This window comes from Perca fluviatilis, chromosome 2, assembly GCF_010015445.1.
Source record: "Perca fluviatilis chromosome 2, GENO_Pfluv_1.0, whole genome shotgun sequence".
NCBI lineage: Eukaryota > Metazoa > Chordata > Actinopteri > Perciformes > Percidae > Perca > Perca fluviatilis.
This window is the reverse complement of record NC_053113.1, coordinates 39,456,481-39,482,345: the sequence shown is the minus strand read 5'-3', so window position 1 is coordinate 39,482,345 and position 25,865 is coordinate 39,456,481. Positions and strand designations below refer to the sequence as shown.

At 40.8% G+C, this 25,865-nt stretch overlaps 1 protein-coding gene across 1 annotated transcript in view; it reads right to left on the bottom strand.

Moving 5' to 3' along the window:
* The window catches only part of LOC120551813 (neurobeachin-like), a 120,038-nt gene that overhangs the window by 9,575 nt on the left and 84,598 nt on the right, over positions 1–25,865 (bottom strand). The window contains exons 6-9 of the mRNA XM_039789413.1: positions 22,855–22,976; positions 18,121–18,247; positions 14,412–14,531; positions 12,463–12,609 (exon numbers count right to left, since the gene is read on the bottom strand). Coding sequence (XP_039645347.1) covers positions 12,463–12,609; positions 14,412–14,531; positions 18,121–18,247; positions 22,855–22,976 — 516 coding nt within the window. The remainder of the gene's footprint in view (positions 1–12,462; positions 12,610–14,411; positions 14,532–18,120; positions 18,248–22,854; positions 22,977–25,865) is intronic.

Sequence of the window (25,865 nt, the reverse complement as noted above, 5' to 3'; positions counted from 1 at the left end):
TTTAATGCTTTAATCTTTGTGTCTCATAGGGGCCATACAGTATGAAATTGTTGTTATGGATGGTTTGATTTAGTTTTACTTTAAATATTAAAGCCGGAGCCTGTTTTTTTTTGTTTTTTTATCTGTGTGGGAACATTGTTTGATTTTCAAGTTCTACTGCAGATTACAATGATGAGGGGGAACAGGGGGCTGGTGAGAGCAGAGTTTCCTCTATGTCGATGTTGTAGTGGCGGCCCGCCATGGCAAAATATCTGCCGCCACGGTATCAGAAATAGGGCAGACGCACAATGTAGTCGCGGTTGCCTTTTAAATGATCCTGCAGACATAATGCATCCCCCGTGGGTTGACGCTCACATTGCAATTTAACAAGTAGAACTATTCAGAGGTTATTGGGTCCGCCCAGTTTAACTCCACACATACTGTTGTGTTGATGTAGTTTATCGTCAAAACGTTCGCTTTCTTCCGAGTCGACTATTAAACGAACAGCTCCACCAAAAACGGCACCGCGGTGGGTCCGTTCTAATTGGACGTTCAACTTGTCAGTTCTATCAGCTCATCGTCCTGATATCATACATCTGGAAACATTAAAACGGTGAGTGAGTCAGTGGAATATAATGTAGAATTGAAAATAGTCTATAAATGTAGTCATTTGGGTTTTGTTGTCCCTATGAAGAATTTCTTGTAAAATTCATTTTGTTGACCTGTTGTAGATGTTAAGTGCCCTATAGTTCCTCAAAAAATACAAAATGTCATGGGGGTCGACAGACCTTCCCCCACTGCTAAAAAATATCCTAAAGGAAACACTGGAGAGGAATCAAAGTTGCTTTGATTATACCACAGATGACCATTTAACCCACTTATTTCCTCTAGTCTGTTTTGGAGCAATCTCAAGCCAAGCACAGTCACTGCTAAATCCCCGTCAACTCATACTGGAATTGAAAAAATGCTACAGAGTGTGTGCGCCACACTTTCAGGTGTGTACCAAAGCATTTCTCTCTATCTCCTCTAGGTTTCTTCGGTTCAAATACGCTTTACACTCATGGAATTGGCGCAAATACGAGGAAATGTTCATTCAGTAAACACCTTCAAATCAAAGCCAGCACTGTGCAATTTAGCTTCGAGTTACTGTGTCACTTCACACCCAAAGTAATCAGACTCTGAGTCAAAACATTGTTCAAATGCTTGCTGAGATCCCGATATAGACTCAGTATTTATTTGTTGGATTTATTTATTGAAATTCATCCCACCTCCCTCATACCAGAGAGAGAGAGAGAGAGAGAGAGAGAGAGAGAGAGAGAGAGAGACTAGAACTAAATTACACCAAGCTGAGATACATATATACTCCTCATATAGAAAATCTATACATGCTGTTCTGACCCTTTTTAATACATTTTTCATCAACACTGAATAAGTTACACTGGTGACACTGGTAATAATTACAGTGATAAATTAACACTTCATAGTCTAACAATCATGCGTCTTGTATTTTTTTTTTTGAGTGTCATATGGGTCTTAAAATGTCATTATGTCTTAAGACATATGATGCGAAGCCAGCCATTTGATGGCTGTGTAAAAAGAACTGGAGGTTTCATCAGTGTGTGGCTCAGCAACACATTCCTTATGGTGGACATAAACAGCCGATCGATAACAGACTAGTCTTAATTCACTTGATCAATTAGCTACTGACAGATCTGAGTTCAGAGCTGAGTTCATCTGTCAATGCAGTGTGAATGGAATATGCTTAATAAGGAAATCAAGTCCTACAATCAGGAGGGTTGCATTATTAATGAATGAGAGAAATATTTCCCCTTCCCTCTCTGACTCATCAACAGCAAGCGGATGCTGATAAGATAAAGAGAGACGGAAAGAAGATTTGAAGTGAGGAAACAAACCATCTGGTCCTAGAGGGACTGTAGATAAATACAGTATGTTATGCAACACGAGCAAACAGGGTTCACGCACCCACCTAAAAGGCTTCTAAATCTGGGTTGCTTGTTTTCAGTAAGGGAGTAAATGGCAAAAAAAAAAAAAAAAAATGGTGAGCTGACTCAGGTTGTCAATTCTACAATGATTCTGTATTCTATTCTGAGCACTTGTAAAGTGCAGAATTTTAAGTAGGTGGCAACAGAGATGGCCAGTGCTGCTCACTGGGTTTGAGGGTGTGGGGGATGGGTTGACTTACAGTAGTTCATAAGCGGTCATTAGTTATAGACGCAGTTCACATTACATGGTTGTGCTCTGTAAGTGAAAATTAGGTCAGATATTATTGCTATTAATTTCAGCAATATTATCCTGATTACCCTGAGTAACTCCTAATTTCCACCGGTTGCGGAACGGCTGCAGAACGGCTCCGTGCTCCGCCGTCCGTCAATAGTAGCCACCAGGTCCGGATTTGTTGCGGCACGGCTGCGGCCGTGACTGACAGCTGAAGTCACGAGGACCCACGAGATCTCGCGAATTCACGTAGAATAGAACCACAAAACCACCAACAGTTAGTTTCCATCCAGAGGAGTAGAGGGGAAACAGCTCTGTGCTGTGTTTTCAAGGTGTAGTGCAGGGAGATATGATCCGCCGTGAGCACGGTGGATTTTATTTTGAAAATTAACCGGATGTTTTATTTTGTTTCTGTGCTCGACTTCCTGTCCCGCACAATCTGAATTGTGCTGAATTGCTGCGGGGCTCTCTAGCGTCGTCATGTTATCCTCCCAGTTCTGCACTAAATTCGGGTGAAGGAGAGTAGCGCCATCTCCAGTCAAAGTAGTAGAACCGTGTTCCCAAGCTAGCGTCGACATCGCTGTGTTTACACCGGCAGACGTTGTGCAAACAACTTCCGGCGGAAATGAAATGCATTTGTGTAGAGTTATGGCGCCACCCGGGAAACAGCACGTAAACTTGTGTATAGAAGCTCTGCGTATCTGCTCCGGAGGGCTGCGGACCTCCGGAGCAGGGACGGAGTCGGAACGCCGCCGTTCTGCAGCCGGTGGAGATACACCCGCTGACTTTAATAGAAACCTGATGGCTCCGGTAGATAGCCGGTAGAAATTAGGAGTAACAGTCTGTAATCATTTTTTTTCCAGTTCCTCTCTCAGAACCTTGTGGTTCCAGATGGGCTTTGCTGCAAATCAAATTGTCAGATATGTCACGGCACAATCGTACTATTGCTTGCCACGCTAAGGTGGGCGTGGCTTACCTGCGTCACAGAGCTGTAGGAGTTTACAAAAGAAGAGTCGGAGAGGAAAGACATGTTTCTGAATGTCGTGATGGAAGAATCATTCACTGCAAATGAACTGTCAACAGAGCTTTAAGGCTAATCAGCGCCGGACCAAGGAAGGACTAAGGTGGTCAAAAGTAAGCGAAGCGGCGCTGGGGCTATGACGAGGCAGGCCCTTCCACCTTTACCTTTTAGCCTGGCGGCCTAGCGCTTAGCTCTGTCGTTTCATATGCATGGGCTGCTAAAGAACTGGAAGTCCTACCTAGACAAATAACGATCGTATCACGTTTTCCCAGGATTGTGGTTATGCCGTGACAGATATATCATTCAGATCTTAGTACTATAAGATAAGCATCTTAAGTTGGCCAGTTGGTTCACATTCAGCTTAGAATTTATAGAAAGTCTGAGCACTGAAAAATGTTAAGCATTTGAAGGTTGTTGTGCTATCCAGCCACTTAGTAAATAACAAAAAGAAATCTGCAGATTCTTGTGACCGGGTTGGTTCAGTGGGTAGAGCAGGCGCACATATACTGAGATGTTTATGCCTCGACGCAGAGGTCCAGGGTTCGAACCCGACCTGCAACGATTTCCTGCATGTCTTCCCCCCTTTCTCACCTAGCTGTCCTGTCAAATAAAGGAGGAAAAGCCCAAAATAATCTTAAAAAAAAAACTTTTGCAGATTCTCTATGATAAGGAAGTGAACTGTGTGTTAACATGTTTGTGGACTTGCAGTATATTTCACATTATTTGGCAGCAATAGTGTTTTGCATTTAGCTACAATGTGATGTTTCGCAGTTTGCATTAATTGGGAGGATCTTAATTATGGAGCTGTGAGGTATAACTTTCCCTGTATTTGTTCTTATGGCCCCGCAGAGCCTGCACAATAGGAGGCAAGGTCTGTCATTATGATTCAGCAACTGTTAAGCGAGTGCTTTCTTTTTTAATACCTCAATATTTGGTCTGTACAGTATGTTCATGTTACAAGGCAAAATACAGTTATTAACTTAAAAGTAAAACATTCGTGACGTTTTTATTGCAGTCGCCTGTTTACACTGATTGTATACCAAACAATTAATCAAAGCTGCTACTGTTACTGCTACTAATAGATAAAGGAGTCATAATAACATATTACATGCTTTGAATTCCATATATATATATATATATATATATAGCTATGCAGTGTTCTAAGCAGCCTGGATGTTACGCAGCAGGTGATACAACTCTCATTATAACCACCAGAGACTTGAGGCTTGACTTGGACTCGAGCTCAAAGACTTGATGGCAAGCTTTAGAGGAAACCTACAACATAAAGTCTTTAATACTATTCTTTAATATTATACTGCATACACGCTACACATATTGCACAACACTACATTTAGCTGCTTGTATCGAAGAAGGTTCAAATCTTAATATGGTAGGTTTTCTCATCCTCAAACTTAATCCTCTGGGTTTCAGATTTTACTTTGGGCAAGTGAATCCTTTTTCCAACGCAACTGGTCAGAATCCATGTATATTTTACTGGCGCTACATCTGTTGCCTGGCAGCCTGATTCTAGCAGGGGTTTTACAGGGAAAGTTCCAGAAACTGGGAGGGTTGAGCCCACATTTAATGACCTTCCAGTCATCTGCTAAAAAAGGCATAAGAGGTATTCTGTTCATCTGCTACTGTGTGATCACACAGCCGCATGCTTGCATCTCATTATGTAGTCTCTAACATCCTTCAGAAGTTCCTACTCATGAAACCCAAGTGACAAGAAATAACAAGCTCCAGTGCCCTGTGCTTTAGTGTGAAATGAAAAATAATGATCTCATGGGTTGTCGCTACAGTAACAAACCCTGTAGCGCAGCATCACTCCACGGGCCAGCCATATAGTCATATAAAGGAATTAGAGCACAGTTGCCTCCTTGCTACCTCCCGGTGCCAAAGGCTGTCAGCGACCAGGAGAATCCCCACAACTCCCTACAAGAAACAGGCCAACGCTTGACAAGCTGGGAACACTCCCATGCCACAGTACAGTACCTGTGGTCTTAGTACGGAGAACAATATAGTCAAACATGCCAACATTCCAGTGAATTCGTAATATCAAAAACAGATATGTTTTCTCAGTATTGGCTCAATGGTAGTAAAAAAAACTGTCAAGGAGAAGTGATTAGCTTTAGGTGCAGATGCAGATCCAGGCAGGGACGTGCACAGATATGGGCTATTGTTGCCCGGGCAACAGCCCGATTGCCCTGATTGGCTCATCTGCCCCACTGGAGAAAGAGTATAATCAAACTTTTCTTTTTTTCCTGTTGTGGTTGCATCAAAAGTAAAGTTAAATAAAATTTGTGTTAATTTATTTTTCCCTCAGCGATGCCCTCTGCCCCAGTCACGTGACTTTGTTTATATTCTCACACACAGAGCTCCGCCAGTGATGGTTTAGAAGTTATAGAAAATCTTTGGCACTGCATTTAACAGAGAGGGAAAGCCCTTCAACCTTCACTATATATATATATATATATATATATATATATATATATGTATGTGTGTGTGTGTGTGTGTGTGTGTGTGTGTGTGTGTGTGTGTGTGTGTGTGTATTAAAAAAATCCACTTAAGCTTCGAATAATGTGCAGCTTCAGCTTGTAACGTTAGCATCACGTCACGCGGCCTTATATGAACGTATCATGCTACAATATCAACCAAAGCTAATGGCAGCCTATGTTGCAGCAGCAGGCTAACATAGCTACGCTACGTCTGTTACATTAGTGTGCGCTCTGTAGAGAAGAGAGGCTCAGGGATGGGATGGTTTGGGCTGTTAACTCATGCTACACTATACATTGTTTATAGTCAATATGTTACGTGAATTCAACCTACAAGCAGATGTAACAGTGAAAGCTGATAGAAGTCCCCTTAGCTTATTTTGTACATTCATGTCCCTATTGGTTAATGTAATACACTTTGCTTTTTTTTTTTTTTTTTATAAATGTATAGCCTAATGTTAGTTTTTGTTACTTATGTATACCTTCACAATAAATACGACTGAAGAAGACCGAGAAAGAGCTAAAAAAAAAAAAAAGCTAAAATACTGAAACTTTGCAGAGCTGGATTTAAACTGGCAACAGACAGGCTGTGAGAGAAGCATTTGATAATGTCAAGCAACCGGCCTACATTCTTCATTTAATGGGAAGTAGGCCTATTTTATCAGAAGCATTTTATTTAAGTTGGAATAGGCTAATAACTCATTAAAAACAAATGTTTCAATCAATAATAAATGCACATTATGCCTGTGCTGTGCATAGCATTGTGAATTAGTTATTATTTTATGTGTAGGGCCCAAAAGCCTCTGTAGTCATGTTGTACTTGTTGTTCTTTATACTATATACTGTATACAGTACCAGTCAAATGTTTGGTCACACTTTCCCATTCAAATGAGTGAAGCGGCTTGTCACACTTTGACACGTATTGGTGGTATTGTATATATATATATATATATATATATATATATATATATATATATATATATATATATATATATACACAGTACAGGCCAAATGTTTGGACACACCTTCTCATTCAATGTGTTTCTTTATTTTCATGACTATTTACGCTGTAGATTCTCACTGAAGGCATCAAAACTATGAATGAACACATATGGAATTATGTACTTAACAAAAAAGTGTGAAATAACTGAAAACGTCTTATATTTTAGATTGCTCAAAGTAGCCACCATTTGCTGTTTTTGATAACTCTACAAACCCTTGGTGTTCTCTCAATGAGCTTCATGAGGTAGTCACCTGAAATGGTTTTCACTTCACAGGTGTGCTTTGTCAGGGTTAATTAGTGGAATGTTTTCCCTTATTAATAAAAAAAGCAAAGGGTGGCTACTTTGAAGAATCTAAAATATAAGACAGCTAATGTTTATTTCACACTTTTTTGTTAAGTACATAATTCCATATGTGTTCATTCATAGTTTTGATGCCTTCAGTGAGAATCTACAATGTAAATAGTCATGAAAATAAAAGGAAACGCATTGAATGAGAAGGTGTGTCCAAACTTTTGGCCTGTACTGTATATATATATATATATAAAAACTAATATTTATGGCGCAAACAAAAGTTATCTCAACCAGAATCACTGAGTGCAGCCACAGTCTTTGACAAGTCAACTGGCAGCACTAGTGTCAGTGTTCAGATGTCTTAGTGCATGAAAGGTACAGTATACTGTATGTTTCTTTATTATGATGCTAATAATTCTATTCCAGCCCTACCACAAGGCTCCAGACCAGAAAGTGAGGGCGAGCATGCAGAGCATCACTCAACAAATCAGACGGCTACATAATGAGGGCGGTGAGTCTTCCTATAAAAGAGCCAAGTCAGTAAAATTGAGTTAAGGAGAAAAATAGATACTGCAGACAATACTATTCTTAAATTAAAGGTACATTATAGGACTTATTCAGAATGATAAGGTTTCTTTTGGAAACAGATCCATCTTTGGGGGGGGGGGGTTCCTTTTTTCTAGATTACAGCAATAGCCCCTCCATATGTCTGTGCACGTCCCTGGAAACTACAGAAACTAGAAACCCTAGGGAAACTTTTTATTAAAAATTCCTCCTTGAGTATCCAACGATTGTGTACGTGCATTTCAATGTAAATCAAAACATCATGTGACGCTTTATATTGTGGACACGTGGTGGTGTTATAATCTTTAATTGTGAACAAGACTAAGTTGTTGCTCCACTGACATTGTCTATTTACTACAAATAGGCCTACATACTGTAATACGACGTTTTACCTGCTGTTATTTGCTGGTTTTATTGTTTCACTTGCTTTTGATATGCTTGGTTTTTATGTGTCTGTTTTATGGCTTCACTTGTTTTTACCGTGCGTGATGTACTGGTTTTATTGAAAGGTGTCTTTTAGTACTCTGAAAAGCACTATATAAATAAAATGTATTATTATTTGCAGGTATACGTGTCGGCCTGTATAGTAGGGCTGCGCAATTATGGAAAAATATCATAATCACGATTATTTTGGTCAATATTGATATTGAAATCATGATTATTTAACACGATTACTCATTGACTTTTGGAAAGATGTTGCATTTATTGAACTTAAAAAAATTGAAGCAGTTAAACAAATCACCAGTGAAAACACCTTGAGCTGTGAAATTTCCCTTACTACTATTCCCTTCTTCTTTTTTTTCATTCAGAACACAAGACAAAAATAAGAGTTTACCTGCAAAATGTAACGTGCAAAATAATTGTTTTTCTCAACTACATTATTTTTGTGATCGTTAGAAGCCAAAATCGTAATCACGATTAAAATTTGATTAATTGCACAGCCCGACTGTATAGTATCTCCAAAGGTTTTGGCATCTGTGATCTTGTCATGTTGTACATCAATATTGTATTGTTGCACGGCCCCTACACAGAGGTAACATTCGTCTTCCTCGACACACGAGGACCAGCTCCTCGGTCTCGTCTACAGCAATCTGTGGTGCACACTGTACTGCAGAGCAGTGTTGGCACACATTCAATGGGCTAATCTGACTCATGTACAGTGCCTTGCGAAAGTATTCGGCCCCCTTGAACGTTTCGACCTTTTGCCACATTTCAGGCCTCAAACATAAAGATATAAAACTGTAATTTTTTGTGAAGAATCAACAACAAGTGGGTCCCAATTATGAAGTGGAACGAAATTCATTGGCTATTTCAAACTTTTTTAACAAATAAAAAACTGAAAAAGTGGGCGTGCAAAATTATTCAGCCCCTTTACTTTCAGTGCAGCAAACTCTCTCAGTTCAGTGAGGATCTCTGAATGATCCAATGTTGACCTAAATGACTAATAATGATAAATAGAATCCACCTGTGTGTAATCAAGTCTCCGTATAAATGCACCTGCTCTGTGATAGTCTCAGAGGTCCGTGTAAAGCGCAGAGAGCATCATGAAGAACAAGGAACACACCAGGCAGGTCCCGAGATACTGTTGTGAAGAAGTTTAAAGCCGGATTTGGATACAAAAAGATTTCCCAAGCTTTAAACATCCCAAGGAGCACTGTGCGGCGATAATATTGAAATGGAAGGAGTATCAGACCACTACAAATCTACGAAGACCCGCGCGGCCCTCCCTCTAAACTTTCAGCTCATACAATGAGAAGACTGATCAGAGATGCAGCCAAGAGGCCCATGATCACTCTGGATGAACGGCAGAGATCTACAGCTGAGGTGGGAGACTCTGTCCATAGGACAACAATCAGTCGTATACTGCACAAATCTGGCCTTTATGGAAGAGTGGCAAGAAGAAAGCCATTTCTTAAAGATATCCATAAAAGGTCGTTTAAAGTTTGCCAAAAGCCACCTGGGAGACACACCAAACATGTGGAAGAAGGTGTGTGGTCAGATGAAACAAAAATCGAACTTTTTGGCAACAATGCAAAACGTTATGTTTGGCGTAAAAGCAACACAGCTCATCACCCTGAACCCACCATCCCCACTGTCAAACATGGTGGTGGCAGCATCATGGTTTGGGCCTGCTTTTCTTCAGCAGGGACAGGGAAGATGGTTAAAATTGATGGGAAGATGGATGGAGCCAAATACAGGACCATTCTGGAAGAAAACGTATGGAGTCTGCCAAAGACCTGAGACTGGGATGGAGATTTGTCTTCCAACAAGACAATGATCCAAAACATAAAGCAAAATCTACAATGGAATGGTTCACAAATAAACATATCCAGGTGTTAGAATGGCCAAGTCAAAGTCCAGACCTGAATCCAATCGAGAATCTGTGGAAAGAACGGAAAACTGCTGTTCACAAACGCGCTCTCTCATCCAACCTCACTGAGCTCGAGCTGTTTTGCAAGGAGGAATGGGCAAAAATGTCAGTCTCTCGATGTGCAAAACTGATAGAGACATACCCCAAGCGACTTACAGCTGTAATCGCATCAAAAGGTGGCGCTACAAAGTATTAACTTAAGGGGGCTGAATAATTTTGCACGCCCAATATTTCAGTTTTTTATTTGTTTAAAAGGTTTGAAATATCCAATAAATTTCGTTCCACTTCATGATTGTGTCCCACTTGTTGTTGATTCTTCACAAAAAATTACAGTTTTATATCTTTATGTTTGAGGCCTGAAATGTGGCAAAAGGTCGAAAAGTTCAAGGGGGCCGAATACTTTCGCAAGGCACTGTACAACACCTATGGTGGTGATGATAGCTGGCAAAGACCGAAATAATTCTAAGTGCATCATATGAAAGGATGCAAAGTCATGGCATAATTGTTTTGCCTAGTCCAAACAATGAGTTTGTGTTCAGTGAAGCCCTCACTCGATATTTCTGTGACAGACATTACTTTATGGATCCAGACCAGAGCAGGAAAAGAGAAGAGAGATACGTAGTTATCGAGAATGAACATACACAAAATATATATAATAATAATGTTGTGTTAGCCAGTATCCATTGGAAATTATATTCTTCATCCTGAGTTGCATCTCACATTTGTGAGGTACACCCCTTGTATGAATCCTTCAGCCCACAATTTCCTAGACTTTCAGCAAAGCTTATGAACTCTGCTAAACATCAGTGATGAATGATAGTCCAATACGACAGCCAGCCTCAGTCTCTGTAAACCCAACAATGTCCCTTGATGCTATCTCCGAATGGTTGGGAACGTTTCAAGTCGCTCATAGAAATGGCAATAAATGGCAAAAAGTTGTTGGTACTTTAAATGAAATAACTGGGAGTCCATCTTGTTTCAGAGTGCAATTTCCCTACAGAAATATAAAAAAGAGCCCAGGGAACAGATTCCACTAACAGGTCTGTCAGATTTTCAGCCATAAATCATAACGTACAGTAGGAATAGCAATCCTAGTAGGCAGCAATAATCTCTGCATTTCAACTAGCTGCAGAAGTTAGTTATATTCAATACACTGTGTGAGAAAGGGGAAGCGTGTCAAACATCAAACATGGATGAGAGGACCATGGATCAGAAAATAAATCATACTTCAGCTCAGAGGGTTTTTTTCTCTGGCTGCGGAGCAGAGCTGAAACAGAAAGTTGTACATACATACGACGTACATACTGTAGCTGATGTATGCTGTGATCTGCTGCACTCAGACTCTTCCTGGCAGTTCGAAATTAAAACAGACAGGTCCTCTCGTCGCCTCAACAGCCCTCCCATTACAACAACCAATCAGTGGGCCTGACAACTCTCTGACCTTCCTCCCCAATGCACCTGGCTGGCTCCATCATACTCACCATTACCAACCCCATTCACAGCTTCATCAAACTGCGGGTAATTGTCTCCCCGGGACATGCTCTTCATTATTCCAGAGAATGAGAAATCTGGAGGATTGCTCTGCTGTGCGTTTCCTCTCTAATAGAAGGTCTAGAACCACAATTAAGGAGGTAAACGGCAAGTCACCTGACATTAGCGATAAAGACCAAACAATGGCTTCTCCTGGGATTCTCCAGGCCTTCACAGACCTGATTGAAATCACAAACATCCATCTCACAATCCTCAACAGTGTTGGTTTTACAATGACAATGCCCAATATTCCTTCCTGCCATTAAAAAGACTAATGTAGTCTTGAAAGCAGCTAGGCAGCAAACAGAGCTGGTGTAAAATGGACAGAGATATGGCAAATTGTCTGAGACACATCCTGTGTTCAAAGCTGATTTGGCATTGCCTGTCATCCCTCCATTTGTGACAGAGTGCAGATCTTAGGGCTGTGAAGAAACAGCTGCACTTTGTCAGGAAAAGTGAGACTGAGAGCGAGAGAGAGAGACAGAGAGAGGGAGCAGTCTCTGAATATGAGAATAAGCTAAGGGGATTGAGTGGAATATTTGGGCGTAGAGAGGAAATAAAATAAATGAAACTATAATCTACATTTAAAAAAAGTGCACACCAAATATTTTGTCCCCATGTGATTCCCAGCTGAATCCCCTTCTGGGTAGGTCAGCATCTTTCTATTTATTCACAATCATTTGGTCTTTGTAAAGAAGCTTGGGAGTGCTACACCTGCTGCAGCTGATATAAGTCGGCTCAGGACTCCATCCCCTCAGAGGGCCTGCTGCTTCCCTCGGTGTATTGTGCTATTATTTCCCCGAAGTAGGTAATTTATGCAGCCGTTTATGTGGGAGGAAAAGCATCTCTCCCAGGACAGAGACACATGGCAAAGGAACTGTGGCAGGGCAGCACTGGGCATTGATTATACAGATTGATAGGTGATGCAGACTGCTAAAATGTAATCTAATTTAGTCACCCTCAAGTACGTACCTTATAGCCTGGTCCTAGCTGATGAATTGCAAATATCTGCGCGGGATTAAGGGCTTCGCTGAACACGTAGACGGCTCCTAGCTGGCCGCAGAACACTCTGTTTGCATCTGCTGTCTCCGAGGACCCGAGGAAGCACTTATCATAACTCTGCGAGGAGGACACAGAAAGAAAAGGCGACATCATTTTATGCTTCAGGAGTGAAATTTCCAAATTCACACACAGCTGAATTAGCCAGAGGGCAAAAAGTAAAAAGTACAACATTTGATTGCACAAAGGTGCTATATTTTCCTCCTAGAAATTCTATTGTCAATATAATCATCCAAAACAACATCTCCTTCTGTGTTTCGTTCAGTGTCAAACCTAGACAAGTCCCTATCGGAATGAGGAAGACAATGTCCCTGATTTACAAAGATAGGAAACCTCAATATAACCTCTGGGACAGAAAGAATACGTGCTGTGATTGTAATCAGGATCAAACTGAAGGATAGTTTACAACAGCAGCAGCTAATTAACAACTCACCAAACAGTCAGTATGAAGGCCTATACAAGCAGTACTGGGGGGGGAAACACATTGTTTATAGGCAATTCAAAATCTTGATCAAGCTTGTCTATTATTTAACCCAGTTAGAAAAGCCCATCCAACCTGATTTGTGTGATGTGATATTAAACCTTTCTGTACAAAATATACCTTATCACACATGAAATCATGTGAGACAGTTACCAAGACTTCAAGCTGCAGTCCTACTGGAAAGAGCAGAAGGATGGCAGTAATGATTACTGCCATCCTTCTGCACTTTCCAGAAAAAAAACCATATAGATTAAATCTATGTTTTTTTTAAAGCAAAGCACAATGCTATGATATAAAATCATCTACAAAATTAAGAACATTTAGGTGTTAATATTAGAATCTCAATAGTAGAGAAAGAAACGATGAAGAGAAACAAAATGATATAGATAATATAAATGGCTTTTTTCAGTTCATTTAAGTGTTACAAGACACTCATCACATGTAGCATCACTTTTAGTTGTCAGCTTACAATATTTTCTATGCAGATCGGTTATGTGACTTTACTCTCCATGGCGTATGAGAAAACAGCAGCCCTTGTTTAAATAATCTGGATGGAGGGCAATGTTAAGATGCAAGGGTGTAGTATGTTGCCTTACATGGTACTTTGATGTGGTGGTGCGATTTGCTTTTGCCACTTCATTCAATACATTTTTACATGTCCATCGGTTGAAATAAAATAATCTAAACGATTCCGTTGCCGTGCTATGATTTCTAGTGTCTTTGTGATGCAACTGTTTCTACAGCCATTGCAGTACATTTCGTTTCAGGTGTGGGAACATTTCTCCACAAAAACAGCTCTACTTAATGTGGTGGAATATTTCATGAACCACACTTAAATCACATCCTGTCATTTGTGCAATCTTCCCTTGAATACAGCTACAGTGTGAAGCACACCTTTGGAAATGTGCCTCATCTCTGCAAGTGCAAATTGCTTTTTAAAATCTGTGTTATGTATAAAAGCAGGTTTTCATTTTTGGCTTAGTCATTCAAACATGCAATATCATACAATGTCATACATTTTAAATGAGATCGGACTCATGGGATTTACAATCTCTGTACACATATCTACATTTTTCACTCTATACATAAATCTGTTCTCCAAATGTTTGATATTCCATCTTTCACCTTCTACTGCAGAGCAACTCTGTGAAGGATGGAGATTTAAATTAAGACTGCCAGCCATATATCTGAGTGAAATCCATGTTGATGTGGTAAAACTCATTTTGCCCGATGAGCGCTATTGAAGACGTATGACTGTCGCAATTTACAGCCATGCGAGACGTTAATGTGGCAGCCTCAGTCAGTCCTGTGCCAATAAACATCAAAACCAGGGAGAAAAAGCTGACAATGGTGAGGAGGAGTAAAAAACAAGAGCGCTTACATCATTTGTGTTGACGTGCCATGCCATGTCTCCGTAAGAAACCAGCTGTCCGTTAACATAGCATCTGATTTCGCTGTTCCTCCAGCGGCTGTAGATGTGAACTATACTGATCATGTACCACTGAGGGGGAGAAGAGAGTCAGATAGAAACAGATTTAATAAGGGAGCTACAGAACAGGTCACTCACTAAGTGGGCCATTATCATTCTTTTGTAAGAGCGTGTCTTTACACTTCATTTGATTACACTTAACTAAAACTACAAGTGAGTTTGGTTTATAGAGCCACATCCTCATCATTTCCGGTCTCCCATTCATTTCTTTAAAAATGGAGGAATTCAGATAAGGTTCCTAGAAAGCCACAGTTGTGAGGTTTGCTTTGTAATGTTCGGGAATCTGCAGTGGAACATTGTGAATAATAGATCAGAGGAAAGGCTGAGAGGAGGCAAGACAAGTCATCCCTGCACAGAGCCATGTTAGACACTGGCTCTAGTTATTCAGGGATGAAACACTAACTAACTATAACTAGTCACGTCTATGGCTAGAGAGGTGACATTATAAGGTGTCATGTCAAGTGGGTACAAAAATCACATTTAAGAACCCAGAAAAAGAGACACTTATCGCTCAACAACTGTGTGGTAAGAGAGGGACACAGGAAGGGACTTCTACTTTCATATTTCTCAGAAACCACAAGCCCTAAACTGTGACTGATTTGTCCTCAGGTGGCTTTAAGAATTGCCGAATCAAACATAATCCATTATAATAACTTAGACGTTTCATCAAAGGCAACCATTCATATTTCATATTTCCATATTTATTTATTGTATGAGGAATACCTCTTGAGATGTGTCCTCTCATTTTCGAGAGGGTCCTCGGTAGGACTGGATAGTACAGAAGACAAGACACTGCAGTACAACATACACATTCACTCACATACAAGCTCCCCCCTATATCCCAAAGATATAATGATGTTATGCATAGGAATTTGTTTCAGAGTTAAATGTTTGTCAATAGCTCTCTCCTAAGTCTGAATTAATTTTGTATGCAATAAACCCTTTTCATATCTTACAGTCTGTATGTCCCCCTCACCAAGTCATTCAAGTGGAACATATCTGAAGTACTGTATATATATATAGCAATCTAAGCTTAAATTGCTTTGCTCATAATTGCTAATGCAGAAACTGTAGATGTATGATGTATTATTTATTCACTTGAGCATTAATAACTACACTTTGTAGCTGCATTTTGTTTCTTCAAGTTGTCCGTTTCTATCCAAGGAGTTATTAACATCCTGTGTTGTTGATGCAGCAGTTGTAGCACTGACGTCGGTCCTATTGATAGAACAATAAAGATCTTTTCAAATGTTTCTCCTTCACACAGATAATTTTTCACCTCTTTGAATTATAAAGTTGAAAACCTTCAGGATTCTGCCTTCGATACTTGAATAAACATAAAGAAACATTACATTATATTGTTGCAGGGAACCATTGTGTGCTGGAATGCTACAGATAATAAAGTGGGGTCTTGTCATAGAGGTGATGCAGACTAGGGGCCCCTGCGTGGCGCAGCACAAAGCCCAACCCAAGCGTCTTTGCTATTTTAAGATCGACGCAGTTGTCAATTTCCCGTCCAGTGCCCGCGTCGTTTAAATAGTAAACGCACCTGCGCCCATCTGTGCGCCCATGGGCGTGCTGGTCTTACAGGGAGGTGTGTTCAGGTGCATTCTGGGAGTATTGCTATCTTGAGGCAGCGGGAAGTGATCGCACCATTGACCAACAAAAACCTCGTCTAAAGTCAATAACGCAGCATTTCATTGTTATTTTAACAGCAAATTAGTAAAATGCTCCTAGGCTCGTGCACACTATGCTACAAATAAATATATTACGGTGCAAATCCTCCATCATAACAGCAAGGCTCCAAGGTCCAAATAATCACCTGGCTTTTAAAGGGAATGGGAGATGATCTCTGATTGGTTTATTGCATGTTACGCCCAAAACACACCTCTGATTAATGAAGACACTAAGTACAACCCTTTTGAACCATGCGCCCGGCGCACGGACCCTTTTTTCTGCCGTCAAACTAGCAAAAGTGGATTTGGACACGCCCTAAACACACCTGCACCAGGCGCTTCACGGCGTGCACTTAGATCGTTAAAATATGGCCCTAAAGGTCAATTAAACTACACTTTGATATTAAAAACTAATTACACAAATACAAATAGCTATAGAAGGGGCTGTTCATTCTAAAATTACGTGTACTCGACAACAAACAAATAAATACCCTAGGGTTCTCTTGTCTTCACATCAGCATCAGAAGCATCAACAAGCCACGCTCTCATAAACATAAACAGCTGCTCAGAATGGTCCGGAGCTCGCAGCCATTCAGAGTTTCTCAAGAAAAAAAGACTTTATGGGGACAATGTATTGTCTTAAGTAATTTGACATTTCTCTGTTATCAGAAAACATATAAAAGAAAGGTATGATATAAATAAATAGATCTGCCTGTTCACAACTTTGGAGCTGCAGACTGCAATAGTATATTGATGCAATCTGGCAACACAGAACAGACTAAAGAAATCAAGACTGGCACAACCACATCGGCAGGCAATAGGTGGTCCATGTCTTCTGTGACTGTGTGCCCACTGTCAGTCTGACCCACGCAGGGCACTGTGAGCAGTCTAATGGAATAACAGCCGTCTTACACACAAACGTAAGGACACTTACTGAGGCTGAGGGGAAGAGTGCAAGCTGCCCGCAGGTAATTTAGTAGAACGGCACTTATCCGCAGATGTCTGAACCCAAAATCAATTAAAAACTTAATTCAACATGTTTTATCTTCTAAGAGCTTCTCCAAAACGATACCTGCACTGTGGCGGTAGGAATGAGAGGAATGCTTGTTCCCAGGTGTTCTGTGAAGGCTGTAATTGTTTGACACATGCTCTGTGCTGGTTTTCCTTCTCCGCAGGGGCCGCTACACTACACTAACATTCCATGCTAGATTAAGTTTAATTTTCTCATCTACATTTACATCCAATTACACCTGCAAGACTCCTCTGGGAGTCGTAAACACTTCAGGTGTATGTGTTGACATACAACTTTGTAATGCCAGTGAAAGAACAGGTGGTGGGTAGGGAGTCGGGGGTGAATTACAGGGTGTTTGAAAACTTTCCTCTCAGCTCAGGCCACACTGATGCACACTTATGGAGTAAGTGGTTGGTATAATGCAATACATGTTCAGATGGGGTTCATGAATTGGGGGTCATAGTAGCTCAGTCCGTAGGGGCTTGGGAACCGGAGGGTCGCCGGTTCAAGTTTCTGTGCAGGACCAAGTACGGAGTGCGGACTGGTAGCTGGAGAGGTGCCAGTTCACCTACTGGGCACTGCCAACCCCCAACGGCTCGGGGGGGTGCCTGTCATGGGCAGCCCTCTAACTCTGACTCTGTCTCCATTAGTGCATGTATACGTCCGGGGCGTGTGTGGAATGTGTGGAATAACTAACAACAGAGTAAAAAAATATATATATATATTAATTTCCCCTCGCTGGATCAATAAAGTATGTCTTAATCTTAATATGTGCCTTACGTATACTACTAAGTAGCTACTGAGCATGTCTTGAGGGTCCGCTGTTTGAATTCAAATAGCTTTGGTTTGAATAACATAATCATATGTGGTATAACAGCTGGAACACATGATTAAAACCCAAAGCTGCTCTTACCTTCCTGGGCTGAAAATCATACTTCACACAGTGCTGGAAACCTTTTCCTTTGGACTTGAGTGATGTGACGATCAAGCAGTTACCAACAAAATGTGCAGAGTACCCAATGCCCTTGCTGGTCCGATAGCTGTGAACAGAAACACGCACAGTATATATCATGAGCTGCAAGGTTAACAGGGTAAACCTAACTCATGTCTCAACAAGCAGGGTAAAATATATTTCAACCCAACTGAGCTTGGAAGGTTTCTGACTGCCAAGCTATGCAGTGTGACTATTATTAAGTTATTAAGTATTTTTTTATTAAGAATGTCGTTGGATGTTTCCTCCTTAACATAACTGAAGTGAATGCTTCCTTCTGCATAATGAGATTGGGGCCAACATCATTTTTAAATTCCTCGCGCTATGCAGACACAAAGCAATTTGCAGGAGTAATTGACAGGTAGTTCTTACGATTCTTATGAGAATTATGATAATATGCTTAACCAGCTAGAACAGGGAAACACCCGAGGTGAGAGCTACTGCAAATTGTGCAGGCATGGTAACAACTACAAAGATGAAAATAGCACAAAAAACCCTTAGTTGATGAGGCACACTTCATTGATGCTCCCAGGGTCTAATCCCTCTCCTCTAATCTTCTTGACTCCACAGATAAAAGATTTATAAGGTCAGCAGTGAGGAAATGCCACCTGTATACAACACCAGCCCAGCCTATACAGCCCACACCCTGCGCACACACAAACAACCTTGCAATACTAATCTAAAAGATTAGAGAACAAGCCCTAAACTGTGACTGATTTGTCCTCAGGTGGCTTTAAGAATTGCAGAATCAAACATAATCCATTATAATAACTTAAGACATTTCATCAAAGGCAACTATTCCAACATTAAAAAAGAAAATGATGTTATGCATAGGTATTTGTTTCAGAGGTAAGCTCTCTCCTAAAGCTTGATTTATGGTCCTGCGGAGGCTCCACGCCGAGCTCTCGCCGTAGCCTACGTAAGTGGCCTGATGTTTATATTTGTGCGCTGGTGTGTGCGTCGAGTCGGCATGTGTGTGTGTGTGTGTGTGGAGTGGGTGATAGAGCTTCGGAGCGAGTAGCGACTCTAGAGTCCTAGTGAGAGAACTAAAGTGTCTCCCCTGTTCTTTCTGACCTCGGTGGGAAATCTGGAGCAGGAGAAGTTAACCCTCTCCTTGATTTCATGTTGTTTATGGAGAAGGAGAACCAGGAAATGAGTCCGGGGAAATGGAACGCTACCAAGCCAAGGCCGAGCAACGTGCGTCACTGCGACGAGTAGTTAAATTTTTTGAGAGATGCACGTCAGGGTACGGCCGTGGAATAAAACAGCCTTTAGTCTGAATTAATTTTGTATTATGTGTGCCTTTTGTATATAAACCCTTTTCATATCTTACCGTCTGTATGTCCCACTCACCAAGTCATTTAAGTGGAACATATCTGAAGTACTGTATATATATATAGCAATCTAAGCTTAAATTGCTTTGCTCATAATTGCTAATGCAGAAACTGTAGATGTATGATGCATTATTTATTCACTTGAGCATTAATAACTACACTTTGTAGCTGCATTTTGTTTCTTCAAGTTGTCCGTTTCTATCCAAGGAGTTATTAACATCCTGTGTTGTTGATGCAGCAGTTGTAGCACTGACGTCGGTCCTATTGATAGAACAATAAAGATCTTTTCAAATGTTTCTCCTTCACACAGATAATTTTTCACCTCTTTGAATTATAAAGTTGAAAACCTTCAGGATTCTGCCTTTGATACTTGAATAAACATAAAGAAACATTACATTATTTTGTTGCAGGGAACCATTGTGTGCTGGAATGCTACAGATAATAAAGTGGGGTCTTGTCATAGAGGTGATGCAGACTAAATGTCAATTAAACTACATTTTCTAGTGCATCCTTTTCACCGCCGACATGTACTCACTACAGCCCCCCTATCTTCAGGTCTATAGCAGTCGACCATCTTCAAAGCCCCACACCTCCACCACCCATTGGGATCATGTAAAACAAACCGACCGCTTTGACAAGCCAGATGAGGAGAGCATGGGCTGTAATACCGTGTGGTGCATGCAGGGCCGGAGGCATACAGAGCCCCACACCTAGCTACCACTGAGCCAGCCAAGACGCTCCAGTGGACAAGCCTGCTTGTGATTACACATCAGGTAGAGCCGCCACCTTGTTCCGCTTCTGAAGACACAATTCTATTTTGATGTTGTCTACACGCCGTGCCACTGAGCGATGAGGCTCTCGGAGCGACGTATAAAAAACAGATTAGCTTGGCATATCAGCGTTTTTTGGGACTCTGTCAGTAAGGAATTGTTGCATGAATGCCAAAAAGTTAGCTTAGGCAGACAGTTCTTTTTCTTTTTGATGTTACACATCAGAGAAACGCAGAACAAGTCCTTCCCAGGTAAGTACAGTGGGGCAAAAAGGTATTTAGTCAGCCACCAATTGTGCAAGTTCTCCCACTTAAAAAGATGAGAGAGGCCTGTAATTTTCATCATAGGTACACTTCAACTTTGAGAGACAAAATGAGAAAAACAAATCCAGAAAATCACATTGTAGGATTTTTAATGAATATATATTTGCAAATGATGGTGGAAAATAAGTATTTGGTCAATAACAAAAGACTTGCAACTCCCTCCAAAGATTTTCTATGGGGTTGAGATCTGGAGACTGGCTAGGCCACTCCAGGACCTTGAAATGCTTCTTACGAAGCCACTCCTTCGTTGCCCGGGTGGTGTGTTTGGGATCATTATCATGCTGAAAGACCCAGCCACGCTTCATCTTCAATGCCCTTGCTGATAGAAGGAGGTTTTCACTCAAAATCTCACGATACATGGCCCCATTCATTCTTTCCTTTACACGGATCAGTCATCCTGGTCCCTTTGCAGAAAAACAGCCCCAAAGCATGAGGTTTCCACCCCCATGCTTCACAGTAGGTATGGTGTTCTTTGGATGCAACTCAGCATTCTTTCTCCTCCAAACACAACGAGTTGAGTTTTTACCAAAAAGTTCTATTTTGGTTTCATCTGACCATATGACATTCTCCCAATCCTCTTCTGGATCATCCAAATGCTCTCCAGCAAACTTCAGACGGGCCTGGACATGTACTGGCTTAAGCAGGGGGACACGTCTGGCGCTGCAGGATTTGAGTCCCTGGCGGCGTAGTGTGTTACTGATGGTAGCCTTTGTTACTTTGGTCCCAGCTCTCTGCAGGTCATTCACTAGGCCCCCCCGTGTGGTTCTGGGATTTTTGCTCACTGTTCTTGTGATCATTTTGACCCCATGGGGTGAGATCTTGCGTGGAGCCCCAGAGAGGGAGATTATCAGTGGTCTTGTATGTCTTCCATTTTCTAATAATTGCTCCCACAGTTGATTTCTTCACACCAAGCTGCTTACCTATTGCAGATTCAGTCTTCCCAGCCTGGTGCAGGTCTACAATTTTGTTTCTGGTGACCTTTGACGGCTCTTTGGTCTTGGCCATAGTGGAGTTTGGAGTGTGACTGTTTGAGGTTGTGGACAGGTGTCTTTTATACTGATAACAAGTTCAAACAGGTGCCATTAATACAGGCAACGAGTGGAGGACAGAGGAGCCTCTTAAAGAAGAAGTTACAGGTCTGTGAGAGACAGAAATCTTGCTTGTTTGTAGGTGACCAAATACTTATTTTACCGAGGAATTTACCAATTAATTCATTACAAATCCTACAATGTGATTTTCTGGATTTCTTTTTCTCATTTTGTCTCTCATAGTTGAAGTGTACCTATGATGCAAATTACAGGCCTCTCTCATCTTTTTAAGTGGGAGAACTTGCACAATTGGTGGCTGACTAAATACTTTTTTGCCCCACTAGATGTTTGCATTCAAACTGTGTGATGAAGCAATGGCAGCCAGCAGGTGATTCAGTGGAACTAACTGTTATCTCTGACCAATTAGTGTAAACAGTCTTCTCTGTCAGCCAAATCTACCTTTTCATCTTTATTATCCACTTTCTCTTCCATTGCGTTCCACAACTCTTTTATATGTCCCATTGTATTCAGTGATTTTCTCCCAAAGCTGCTCTCATGAACAGAAAGAGCGACAGCTGCATATCACTGCACTTTTGGATTAAGGATTTTAGCACTAATTACCCACAAGCTTTTGCAAAAGCTGGTATGTGGGCCTTGTGTGGCAAATCTAAATTAATACCTCCACAGTGCCTCCCAATGCAGCAGTCTAACTCTGTAACAGCCAGTGCCAGTCGCCGTAGTTCATGCCTCCATGGGTTTTAATCTCAATAATCTCACCTAATTCCCCTCTTTCTCCATTATAACCCCTGAACAATATCTGAAAAAAAGAAAATGAGCCCCTTTCATAAAACCACATTACATAAGTGTTGCCAGTGTGTGGGGAGAAAATAAAAGTGTCTGTAAAACGAGTTTAACCTTGAAAAACAAGTTGCAGTCTTAATCAGGTTGGATGGGGAAAATCAGTGTAGGTCACAGAGCATCAGACAGCATATTGCTTTGTCAATAAAGCTGCTGGTAGCTTTATGCGCCTCTGCAGAGAGGGAGTGATTCCTAATACAAAGCTAAAGCAATTAGATTGATGAAAAACAGGAAAGTGTAATTTTCTTCTCTCTGATGTCATAATGTGGATTTACAGCACCCCTGTGAGCATATCCAGGACACTGGAAACATGGAGCATGCATGTATGTACTTGTTTACTCACCAGTAGAGATATGGTTTGTCCTTGTCAACGTTGATGTTATTCAAGGGATCCATCCGGAACCAGGTGTTAAATGTAAACCCATTCTGATAAGGCCACTTGGCAATAGGAGGTAAAGCAATGGCCTGGGACAAAACACAAGAGGGTGGAAATTATGCAGTAGGAGAGACAATTGTTTAAAGGTCCCATGACATGGTGCTCTTTGGATGCTTTTATATAGGCCTTAGTGGTCCCCTAATACTGTATCTGAAGTCTCTTTTATATAGCCCTTAGTGGTCCCCTAATACTGTATCTGAAGTCTCTTTTATATAGACCTTAGTGGTCCCCTAATACTTTATCTGAAGTCTCTTTTATATAGACCTTAGTGGTCCCCTAACACTGTATCTGAAGTCTCTTTTATATAGACCTTAGTGGTCCCCTAATACTGTATCTGAAGTCTCTTTTATATAGACCTTAGTGGTCCCCTAACACTGTATCTGAAGTCTCTTTTATATAGACCTTAGTGGTCCCCTAATACTGTATCTGAAGTCTCTTTTATATAGACCTTAGTGGTCCCCTAATACTGTGTCTGAAGTCTCTTTTATATAGACCTTAGTGGTCCCCTAATACTGTGTCTGAAGTCTCTTTTATATAGACCTTAGTGGTCCCCTAATACTGTATCTGAAGTCTCTTTTATATAGACCTTAGTGGTCCCCTAATACTGTATCTGAAGTCTCTTTTATATAGACCTTAGTGGTCCCCTAATACTTTATCTGAAGTCTCTTTTATATAGACCTTAGTGGTCCCCTAACACTGTATCTGAAGTCTCTTTTATATAGACCTTAGTGGTCCCCTAATACTGTATCTGAAGTCTCTTTTATATAGACCTTAGTGGTCCCCTAATACTGTGTCTGAAGTCTCTTTTATATAGACCTTAGTGGTCCCCTAATACTGTGTCTGAAGTCTCTTTTATATAGACCTTAGTGGTCCCCTAATACTGTATCTGAAGTCTCTTTTATATAGACCTTAGTGGTCCTCTAATACTGTATCTGAAGTCTCTTTTATATAGGCCTTAGTGGTCCCCTAATACTGTGTCTGAAGTCTCTTTTATATAGACCTTAGTGGTCCTCTAATACTGTATCTGAAGTCTCTTTTATATAGACCTTAGTGGTCCCCTAATACTGTATCTGAAGTATCTTTTATATAGACCTTAGTGGTCCCCTAATACTGTGCCTGAAGTCTCTTTTATATAGACCTTAGTGGTCCCCTAATACTGTATCTGAAGTCTCTTTCCCGAAATTCAGCCTTGGTGCAGAATTACAGCCACTAGAGCAAGTCCCACATTGAGCTTTCCTTAGGATGTGCCATTTCTATGTCTGTAGCTATTGAGGAGGAGGAGGGGGGGCAAGGTGGAGGGTGGGGGTGTGGCCTTGACCAACTGCCACTTTGCTCATTTGAAAGCCATGATGTCTCTCTCTCATGGGTGGGCCAAATTCTCTGGGCGGGCAAAGCAGAGAAAGGGGAGGTAACCTTTTTCCTTATGACCTCATAAGGAGCAAGAATGTGTATGTTCTAATGCATTTATTTCACTGAATAACAGGAACAGGAAATTGCTAAATATGCAGTGACCTCCAGAATGTTACTGGACGACTGATCGCATCATAATTCCTGCTCATGCTGAATATTTTATGATGGCAGTGTCCAGCCTCTTTTAGTGAAAAATTACATTCAATGAAATCACTGTTATGACTCATTTACCTATTTGCTTTGGCATGATGTAAAAAGATGCAAAAGGTAATGAACAGTATGTAGCAAGAGTAATGTCCTGACACAGGATTCCCATCTCCCTCTAAATGGTTCCTCTGTCTCGGCTTTCTCTCAACATGTCAACTCCCAAGTGAAACTATCAGCAGCCCAAACTGCACTTATCTTATTCAGGGTTTTCCACACCATTATGAGGCTTAGGCGCAGCACTTAAGCCATTTTGGGCACCACCTAAGCCAAATGCATGTGAAATCAATGTGATCTTAAAAACTAACTAAATGGCTTTGTCCCTAGTGGACTTCTTTAGCAAGTTTATCTCTAAGCTTTTTAAACGTGTTATTTATTTATTATCTGCTCTAGCTTTTCCACCGTTTTAGACACATATACAGGTGATAATAATAATACAAATTGATTGAAAAACGTAAAATTCCTTTAAGGGAAGACCCCTAACCCCCCCATCCGCCAAATACGTGCACCTAAGTCTTCCACAAACCTAGGAAAAAGACTTAGTCACACTACGATGTCAATCTTTTTTACACAGGGTAGGCTACTCACATTTTCTCATCTATAAACCCTTTAATTCATTTGTACTCTTGTTACACTCAGTATACATTAGGGGTGGGAATCACCAGAGGCCTCACGATGCGATATCATCACGATACTTATGTCACGATACAATATTATTGCGATTTTAAACATATTGCAATATTCTGCGATATATTGCAATTTATTACCTTTTTTCCAACTTCAAATTTTTCCCAGTTTCAAATGATGTCCCCAAAGGAAAATTTTGTCAACATTTGTTTTATCTAAAAAGATACATTTCTCTGTTTGTTCATCTCACTTCAATTGTATCGCTGCAAAATGGGGATTGTCAAGCAGACAGACTGACCAACACATATATAATAAAAGATCGATACTTGGCGTCTGTGTATCGATACAGTATTGCCACGAAAAATATCGCGATACTATGCTGTATCGATTTTTTCCCCCACCCCTAGTATACATGCATATACAGTATTAGTGAGGCTGTTGTCATCTACAGTACATGTAAAGACCACTTCACATCTGTTTTCTTATTATACAAGATCATAAAATGAAGAAGTAGATGAGGCATGTTGAATTGGAATGGGTCCATCAAAAAGGCTAATAATAATGCACCATAAGAAAATAACCCTTGCTGCGATAAACACATCACAATTTCACGACAAATTACTTTGTAAAACCCAGCAGATATCAGAGGTACATTTTTTGATACATGGATTTACTTC